At 42.6% G+C, this 10,238-nt stretch overlaps 1 protein-coding gene across 1 annotated transcript; it reads left to right on the plus strand.

Moving 5' to 3' along the window:
- The first annotated feature begins 43 nt into the window (after window positions 1–43).
- On the plus strand, window positions 44–7,838 carry LOC135572965 (macrophage mannose receptor 1-like). Its single transcript, XM_065021961.1, has 6 exons — window positions 44–129; window positions 508–546; window positions 1,112–1,510; window positions 1,710–2,060; window positions 2,174–2,292; window positions 7,296–7,838. Exons 2-6 carry the CDS (start codon window positions 510–512, stop codon window positions 7,455–7,457), a joined length of 1,068 nt encoding a protein of 355 aa, XP_064878033.1. The 5' UTR covers window positions 44–129; window positions 508–509; the 3' UTR covers window positions 7,458–7,838.
- The last annotated feature ends 2,400 nt before the right edge of the window (window positions 7,839–10,238 follow it).

Genomic DNA, 10,238 nt, shown 5'->3' on the forward strand with positions numbered 1-10,238 from the left:
CAAACATGTGATGACAGACACACAGTAGGAGAGACAGAGAGAGAGAAAGGGGAGAGAGTTGGTTAGCGAGAGAGAGATAGAGAGAGACGGAGACAGAGCGAGAGTAAGAGAGTTTTCTTCAAACAACAGGTGAGGCGATTTGTGATTGTAGATATTTCATTTTTCATACATATTTCATTGTAGAGAAATGTGTATAATATTTATGAGTTACTTTTTTTATTTCTAGTTGTGAAGGTTCTAGTGTAGAATCATCCACCATGTGTTCTTACTCTCTGGAAATGTTATGTTGAGGTTTTTCACCCCTACCCACTTCCAATACTTTAGAAACCTAACCTAACAATCACTGATTGTTCCTGTCTCTGAACAGGTGATAACCCTCTATGTGGGGAGCATTATCTTCACCTGTCCTGTCAGGTCATATCAGTAAAGAAGGAAAAAGACCGTTTGTGTTGGTAAAGTGTTGCAACCTTGAAGTGCATTGAATCATATATCCTTTGAATTTCACAGTGATGGAAACGTTGTTGTATCTCACCCTGCTAATCTCAGGTCAGTTTACTGTGTGTGTGTCCCAGCGATACGTCCTTGCTAATCAGCTCCATATTATCTCCAAGACATTGGCACAGTGTTGCCCAGTGTTGGCAGCTCATATCTGGTGAGGACAGACTTCACTTTTCCTGAAATAAGCTCACTCTTTGGATCAGCTGTCCGTTTTGGGCCCGTTTGGTCCACCAAATGATCTTGATGACCACCGTATGGCATTTTATCAGTTAAATCTCTTATGTATAGGTATTTATTCATATATCATTTATTTAGGAAAAGTTCAATCAAATATTAATCATTTAATACATTTGTATATTTATGAACCCTATTTTCTGTTGGGTGTTTTTACATATGTTGGGGTGGCAGGTGGCCTAGTGAGAATACCCACGCAGGGAATGTGCAGTCATGTATGCTGGGTGTGTGTGTGTGTGTGTGTTTATGGATGTCGTTGGTGTGTGTTTGCACCCCAAGGTGTACTGTACTGTATTTTTAACAGATTCATAGATAGTGTGGTTGGGGTTGAGAAGTTGCTGGAGAAAATATCCCTCATTAATCATTATTCTGTTCACAGGGTTCTACACACCTTCCTCATGTCTTCATCAGTATCACCTCATTAGCAACTATATGAACTGGACTGATGCCCAGAGTTACTGCAGAGCACATTACACTGATCTGGCTACAGTAGATGACATGGAGGACCTGAACAGGCTGATGACCAGTGTCAGTAGTTATCATTTCTGGTTCATTGACTATACATTAAAATTAAGGCACTGGATTGGACTGAAGAAGGGAGACTCCATGAAGTGGAACTGGTCTCTGGCAGACAGACGTTTCTACAGAGAGGGGGAGACTGAGTTCAGAAACTGGGACACTGGGACGCCCCAAAATGGTAACTGTGCTTTAATGACTACAGCTGGTCTGTGGAACAACACCTCCTGTGATGACCAGCATCACTTCATCTGTTATGATGGTGAGTGTTTACATACTAATGATGAAGCCTGTTCTAAGTGCTGGGGCTGCCATTGAGTTGAAACATAGACTCATGAGAGCTTTAAGTTGTTAATCAGTTATTGATTTGTTATCAAATCAATCAGAACATTTACTATAGATGATCATTAGATGATGTTTTATTGGATATTTGTATCGATTATTACATTTGACTTTTGCAGGAAAACAAGACACCAACCTAACATACGTCTTAATTCAGGAGAACAAGACCTGGATAGATGCTCAGAGTTACTGCAGACAGTATCACACAGACCTGGTCAGTGTGAGGAACCAGACTGAGAACACAGAGATAGAGAAGAAGATATCACTGAGGGGACTTCCTGTGTGGATCGGTCTGTTTCTAGACTCCTGGAGATGGTCAGACCAGAGTGACTCCTCATTCAGAAACTGGTTGTCAGGACGGCCTTCAACAGATCAGGGATACAACTGCACTCTGGTGCATTCTAATCCTTCTGATTATACTAAATGGGTAAATCAACCCTGTGACGTCAACTATCCTTTCATCTGCTATGGTAAGTTACCATATTACCCACCTGATCTACCTGATATAATGATGACAAGAGAATTCTAATTCCCCCATGATTCACTACTGTCATTGTGGGATTGTATTATCTTGTTGGTCCAGCTGTGGAGACCCCTGAGAAACCTCAACTGAAGAGACAGGTGGTGAGAATGAAGATGACCCCAAAGGATCAAAATATGAACCTCAGTGATCCTGCTGTTCAGGACACCATCTTACAAGTTGTGAGTTTCCCCTTGTTCATGAAGAACCAGTCAGTAATGATGCAAACTGTATAGATCAAATCAAATCAAATGTTATTTGTCACATACACATGGTTAGCAGATGTTAATGAGAGTGTAGCGAAATGCTTGTGCTTCTAGTTCCGACAATGCAGTAATAACCAACAAGTAATCTAGCTAACAATTCCAAAACTACTACCTTATAGACACAAGTGTAAAGGGTTAAGAATTATGTACATAAAGATATATGAGTGAGTGATGGTACAGAGCGGCATAGGCAAGATACAGTAGATGGTATTGAGTGCAGTATATACATATGAGATGAGTATGTAAACAAGTGGCATAGAACCTGTTAGGTATGATGCGAATTTTCGCATCTTTTTGTAAAAAATCGCGCAACATTTCAACGTCCTGCTACTCATGCCAGGAATATAGTATATGCATATGATAAGTATGTGTGTATAGAAAACACTCTGAAGTCTCTAAAACTGGCTAAATCGTGTCTGTGGCTATAATAGAACGTATTTAGGAGTAAAAATCTCTGGTAAAACTGTTCACCAAAAACACAAAAAAAATTCATCCGCCAGTCAATGTATTGTCTAAGGCGACAGAAAATAAATAAGGATCCCCTGTAAACGCCTACAGCTTCCACCCGATGTCGCCAGTACTGGCATTTCATGTCTGCTTTATCCTTGGTTAGATCACGTATAGGCCCTTCCTGTCTTTAGGCGCACCACAGGATGTTGTGAAATTGAAAACATGGACGATGATTTCAAGACTTGCTGCTATCGAATACAGATCGCCCCGTGATCAATTTGATAGATTATTAACGTTTATTAATACCTAAAGTTGTTTTAGAAAAGTAGTTTGAAGTGATTTGTAAAAGTTTATAGGCAACTTTTGTAATTTTAAAAAGTGACGTTGCGTCTTGTAAAGGGGCATTTTCCTGGATCAGACTGGCTTTCAGCAAATGACATTTTGGGTATACAATGACGGATTTAATCGGGAAAAAGACCCAATTGTGATGTTTATGGGACATATAGGAGTGCCAACCAAGAAGCTCGTCAAAGGTAATGAATGTTTTATATTTTATTTCTGCGTTTTGGGTAGCGCCGGCTACCGCAAAATCTGTTGTTTAGGTGACGTTCCAGTATTTTGGGGGGGGTGCATGCTATCAGATAATAGCTTCTCATGCTTTCGCCGAAAAGCATTTTACAAATCTGACTTGGTCGCTAGATTCACAACGGGTGTGGCTTTAATTCAGTACCTTGCATGTGTGTTTTAATGAAAGTTTGAGTTTTATCGAAAACTATAGGTGGCGCTCTGAAATTTCCGCTGATTGATGTTCCTGCACTGGGATTACATTCTGCATCATCCCTAACAGGCTAGTGATACATGTATTACATAAAGATGCAGTAGATGATATGGAGTACAGTATATACATATACATATGAGATGAATAATGTAGGGTATGTAAACATTATATTAGGTAGCATTGCTTAAAGTGGCTAGTGATATATTTTACATCATTTCCCATCAATTCCCATTATTAAAGTGGCTGGAGTTGAGTCAGTGTGTTGGCAGCAGCCACTCAATGTTAGTGGTGGCTGTTTAACAGTCTGATGGCCTTGAGATAGAAGCTGTTTTTCAGTCTCTCGGTCCCAGCTTTGATGCACCTGTACTGACCTCTCCTTCTGGATGATAGCGGGGTGAACAGGCAGTGGCTCGGGTGGTTGTTGTCCTTGATGATCTTTATGGCCTTCCTGTGACATCGGGTGGTGTAGGTGTCCTGGAGGGCAGGTAGTTTGCCCCCGGTGATGCGTTGTGCAGACCTCACTACCCTCTGGAGAGCCTTATGGTTGTGGGCGGAGCAGTTGTCGTACCAGGCAGTGATACAGCCCTACAGGATGCTCTCGATTGTGCATCTGTAGAAGTTTGTGAGTGCTTTTGGTGACAAGCCGAATTTCTTCAGCCTCCTGAGGTTGAAGAGGCGCTGCTGCGCCTTCTTCACGATGCTGTCTGTGTGGGTGGACCAATTCAGTTTGTCTGTGATGTGTACGCCGAGGAACTTAAAACTTACTACCCTCTCCACTACTGTCCCATCAATGTGGATAGGGGGGTGTTCCCTCTGCTGTTTCCTGAAGTCCACAATCATCTCCTTAGTTTTGTTGACGTTGAGTGTGAGGTTATTTTCCTGACACCACACTCCGAGGGCCCTCACCTCCTCCCTGTAGGCCGTCTCGTCGTTGTTGGTAATCAAGCCTACCACTGTTGTGTCGTCCGCAAACTTGATGATTGAGTTGGAGCGTGTGTGGCCACGAAGTCGTGGGTGAACAGGGAGTACAGGAGAGGGCTCAGAACGCACCCTTGTGGGGCCCCAGTGTTGAGGATCAGCGGGGTGGAAATGTTGTTGCCTACCCTCACCACCTGGGGGCGGCCCGTCAGGAAGTCCAGTACCCAGTTGCACAGGGCGGGGTCGAGACCCAGGGTCTCGAGCTTGATGACGAGCTTGGAGGGCACTATGTTGTTAAATGCCGAGCTGTAGTCGATTAACAGCATTCTCACATAGGTATTCCTCTTGTCCAGATGGGTTAGGGCAGTGTGCAGTGTGGTTGAGATTGCATCGTCTGTGGACCAATTTGGGTGGTAAGCAAATTGGAGTGGGTCTAGGGTGTCAGGTAGGGTGGAAGTGATATGGTCCTTGACTAGTCGCTCAAAGCACTTCATGATGACGGTAGTCGTTTAGCTCAGTTACCTTAGCTTTCTTGGGAACAGGAACAATGGTGGCCCTCTTGAAGCATGTGGGAACAACAGACTGGGATAGGGATTGATTGAATATGTCCATAAACACACCAGCCAGCTGGTCTGCGCATGCTCTGAGGGGGTGGCTGGGGATGCCGTCTGGACCTGCAGCCTTGCGAGGGTTGACACGTTTAAATGTTTTCCTCACGTCGGCTGCAGTGAAGGAGAGTCCGCATGTTTTAGTTGCGGGCCGTGTCAGTGGCACTGTATTGTCCTCAAAGCGGGCAAAAAAGTTATTTAGTCTGCCAGGGAGCAAGACATCCTGGTCCGTGACGGGGCTGGTTTTCTTTTTGTAATCCGTGATTGACTGTAGACCCCGCCACATACCTCTTGTGTCTGAGCCATTGAATTGAGATTCTACTTTGTCTCTATACTGACGCTTAGCTTGTTTGATTGCCTTGCGGAGGGAATAGTTACACTGTTTGTATTCGGTCATGTTTCCGGTCACCTTGCCCTGATTTAAAGCAGTGGTTCGGGCTTTCAGTTTCACATGAATGCTGCCATCAATCCACGGTTTCTGGTTTGGGAATGTTTTAATCGTTGCTATGGGAACGACATCTTCAACGCACGTTCTAATGAACTCGCTCACCGAATCAGCGTATTCGTCAATGTTGTTGTCTGACGCAATATGAAACATATCCCAGTCCACGTGATGGAAGCAGTCTTGGAGTGTGGAATCAGATTGGTCGGACCAGCGTTGAACAGACCTCAGCGCGGGAGCTTCTTGTTTTAGTTTCTGTCTGTAGGCAGGGATCAACAAAATGGAGTCGCGGTCAGCTTTTCCCGAAAGGAGGGCGGGGCAGGGCCTTATATGCGTCGCGGAAGTTGGAATAGCAATGATCCAAGGTTTTTCCCGCCCTGGTTGCGCAATCGATATGCTGATAAAATTTAGGGAGTCTTGTTTTCAGATTAGCCTTGTTAAAATCCCCAGCTACAATGAATGCAGCCTCCGGATAAATGGATTCCAGTTTGCAAAGAGTCAAATAAAGTTCGTTCAGAGCCATCGATGTGTCTGCTTGGGGGGGGGAATATATACGGCTGTGATTATAATCGAAGAGAATTCCCTTGGAAGATAATGCGGTCGACATTTGATTGTGAGGAATTCTAAATCAGGTGAACAGAAGGACTTGAGTACCTGTATGTTGTCATGATCACACCACGTCACGTTAACCATGAAGCATACGCCCCCGCCCCTCTTCTTACCAGAAATATGTTTGTTTCTGTCGGCACGATGCGTGGAGAAACCCGCTGGCTGCACCGATTCCGATAGCGTCTCTCCAGTGAGCCATGTTTCCGTGAAGCAAAGAACGTTACAGTCTCTGATGTCCCTCTGGAATGCTACCCTTGCTCGGATTTCATCAACCTTGTTGTCAATAGACTGGACATTGGCGAGTAGAATGCTAGGGAGTGGTGCACGATGTGCCCGTCTCCGGAGTCTGACCAGAAGACCGCTCCGTTTCCCCCTTTTACGAAGTCGTTTTTTTGGGTCGCCGGCTGGGATCCATTCCGTTGTCCTGGGTGAAAGGCAGTACACAGGATCCGCTTCGCGAAAGTCATATTCTTGGTCGTACTGATGGTGAGTTGACACTGCTCTTATGTTCAGTAGTTCTTCTTGACTGTATGTAATGAAACCTAAGATGACCTGGGGTATTAATGTAAGAAATAACACGTAAAAAAACAAAAAACTGCATAGTTTCCTAGGAACGTGAAGCGAGGCGGCCATCTCTGTCGGCGCCGGAAGTATCACCTCTCTGGTCTGGTTCCTAGTGTGTTGTGGATGACCTCCTCTCTGGTCTGGGTCCTAGTGTGTTGTGGATGACCTCCTCTCTGGTCTGGGTCCTAGTCTGATTGAAGATGACCTCCTCTCTGGTCTGCGTCCTAGTCTGATTGAAGATGACCTCCTCTCTGGTCTGGGTCCTAGTCTGTTTGTAGACAACCTTCTACCCTGGCTGTGACCCCGCTCTCAAAGGGTGTCTCAGGGAGAGTGGGATGTCCAAAAACACATTTCCAATTCACACATGGATATTAAAACACACTTGTACATGTGTGAAATAGGACAAATATAAGCCTCCTCTCCTCATATAGTCAAGGGGTTGAATTGAAGAACGTCTCAGTATAGCAGGAAGGATTGGCAGTTGTAGATCTTCAGAATGACTAATACAGAGTGAAATATTGTGGGTCTCTGTATGGGTGTGTTTCTCCAGATAAGGAACAAGCTGAAGGAGCAGGGGTTACCTGCAGACACCAAAGTGACATGGAAAAAGCAGCCTGATGGGAAGGTCTTCCACAAGGAGGAAGAGGGGTCTCCCAAGAAAGAAGAGGAGGAGAAGAAGATGAAGAGGATGATGACAAAGAGAGAACTCTAATTATGTTAAATGTTCTCCTAACTTTTCTCTTTTTTAAATTTAGATCTGTACTGGGATGTATTTTCTGAACCTAATTCAATGTGTTTTATTAATTAAATTGTTTAAGTATAAACATTAATAGTTTATCTTGAGATGTTTTTCTTGATAATTTTCTTGACTTGGTTGTTTTATTACAAGGTTTGTTCTCAAGATAGACATTTCACACATCATGTCTGTAAATGAGTTATTTGTAGTTATGTTGATATTCAGGGCTGTGAAAGAGTATTTGCCTCCTTTCTAATTTGCTCAACTTTTACAGATTTAAGATGCTGAATGTTATCAGATCTTCAAAGAAAACAGAATATTAGATGAAGGGAACCTGAGTGAACAAGTAACACAACAATTACCTACTTATTTCATTTATTTCAAAGTTATGAAGCTAAACAAAGTTATGTAACACCCAATGTTCATGTGTAAAATATTAATTGTCCCATTACACTCAATTACTGGTTGTCACACCTTTAGCTGCAATGACTCCAACCAAGCGCTTCCTGAAGTTGTTGATCAGTATTTCACGTCGCTGTGGAGCATTTTTGGCCCACTCTTCTACCTAGAACTGTTTAAACTCAGTGACATTTGTGAGTGTTCAAGGATGAACTTTGAAGTTCTGCCACAACATCTCAAATGGGGTCATTAGGTCTGGACATTGACTGGGTCATTCCAAAACTTCAAATGTGTTGCTTTTGAACCATTTTCATGTAGACTTGATTGTGTGTTTTGGATCAATGTCTTGCTGCATGACTCTCTTCAGCTCACAGACTGATGGCCTGACATTCTCCTGTAGAATTCTCTGATACTGAGCAGAATTCATGGTTTCTTCTATTAAGGCAAGTCATCCAGGTTCTGAGGCAGCAAAGCATCCCCTAAACTGATGAATGTTTGGTTTTTGCCAGGCGCAATGGTTCCCATGTCATCTAAAAAGTTATACTTTTGACTCATCTGTCGATAAAACCTTCTTCCATGAGTCTTGATGTGTAATGCAATGCGTACAGGCGGCAGAGAAGTCAGGCACAGGAGAGTGTTTAATAAACATAAACCTCCGTCAACAGAACAATACAATACATGGGTCAAACAAAACCTGGTCAATACCAGCATACCATGCATAGGCACTACAAGAAACAATTACCGACCAGGACATGAGGGGGAACAGAGAGTTAAATACACAACAAGTATTTAATGGAATTGGAACCAGGTGTGATGGAAGACAAGACAAAATCAATGGAAAATGAAAAGTGGATCGGCGATGGCTGGAAGGTCGGTGACCTGGTGCTTCCAGGTGCTTTTTTTCGGAAACTTTAGTCAACTTTTTGGACTAGATGGGTCCCATTATGTTTGTTGAAAACCGAACACTGCATTCCACAGTAAAACACTTCATATCAATCGTCAAGCATGGTGGTGGTAGTGTGATGGTTTGAGGATGCTTTGCTGAGTTACAGCAGTTCTGCGTGGAAGAGTGGGACAAAATTCCTCCACAGCAATGTGAGAGACTGATCAACAACTACAGGAAGTGTTTGGTTGTAGTCATTAGAGCTAAAGGTGGAACAACCAGTTATTGAGTGTAAAGGGGCAATTACTTTTTCACACAGGGGAGTTGGGTGTTGCATAACTTTGTTAATTAAATAGACAAAATAAGTATAAATATGGTTTGTTATTTTGCAAACTCAGGTTCACTTTATCTAATTTTAGGTTTTGGTTGAAGATCTAATAACATTCAGTATTAAAATTTTGCAAAAATAGAGAATATCAGAAAGGGGGCAAATACTTTTTCACAGCACTGTGAGTATCAATGTGTTTTTCTAATTGGAATGTAACTTTCTTTAATTGAAATGTATTTAGACCACAGTTTACATACTGCATAGCCAATGTAGTCTCAGCATGTTTTTTATTGGTAAATGAAGATGTCTTTTCTGATGATCAAGTAAATACCTGTTGCAGATTGACAGTATCGGTCTAGAGTTGTGATTCTTCAAGTTTCAACATAATATTATTTTAATGTTTATTTGACACATTTTACCTTGATGATAAAGACATCTAGACATAATGTGTAATCAACTACTCTCTTCAGGACTCTGATACACTGGTATCAGTTAGAACCATGTCCTGCTGACCAGAGCTTTAGTTACATTTTTCCTTGATGATAAAGACATCTAGACATAATGTGTAATCAACTCCTCTCTTCAGGACTCTGATACACTGGTATCAGTTAGAACCATGTCCTGCTGACCAGAGCTTTAGTTACATTTTTCCTTGATGATAAAGACATCTAGACATAATGTGTAATCAACTCCTCTCTTCAGGACTCTGATACACTGGTATCAGTTAGAACCATGTCCTGCTGACCAGAGCTTTAGTTACATTTTGATGATAAAGACATCTAGATATAATGTGTAATCAACTCCTCTCTTCAGGACTCTGATACCTGGTACCAGAGAACCATGTCCTGCTGACCAGAGCTTTAGTTACATTTTGCATAACTTCCTCAAACCAGACAGAGGGGAACTTTACAACAACAAACCCAGGATATTTCCTGGAACACACAATGATGTGACATTATGTGACAGTAATGAACCTGGTCTCAGATCTGTTTGTGGCATCTTGCCAACTCTCATGTGTGTTGTGGTGCTGTGTGGCTCAGTTTGTAGAGCATCGTGCTTTTGTCACGGCCGTCGAAAGAAGTAGACAAAGGTGCAGCTTGGTGAGTGTACATTTTCCTTTTATTTAAAATGTTGCCAACAAAACGCT

Source organism: Oncorhynchus nerka, linkage group LG8 (genome assembly GCF_034236695.1).
Source record: "Oncorhynchus nerka isolate Pitt River linkage group LG8, Oner_Uvic_2.0, whole genome shotgun sequence".
Classification (NCBI taxonomy): Eukaryota; Metazoa; Chordata; class Actinopteri; order Salmoniformes; family Salmonidae; genus Oncorhynchus; species Oncorhynchus nerka.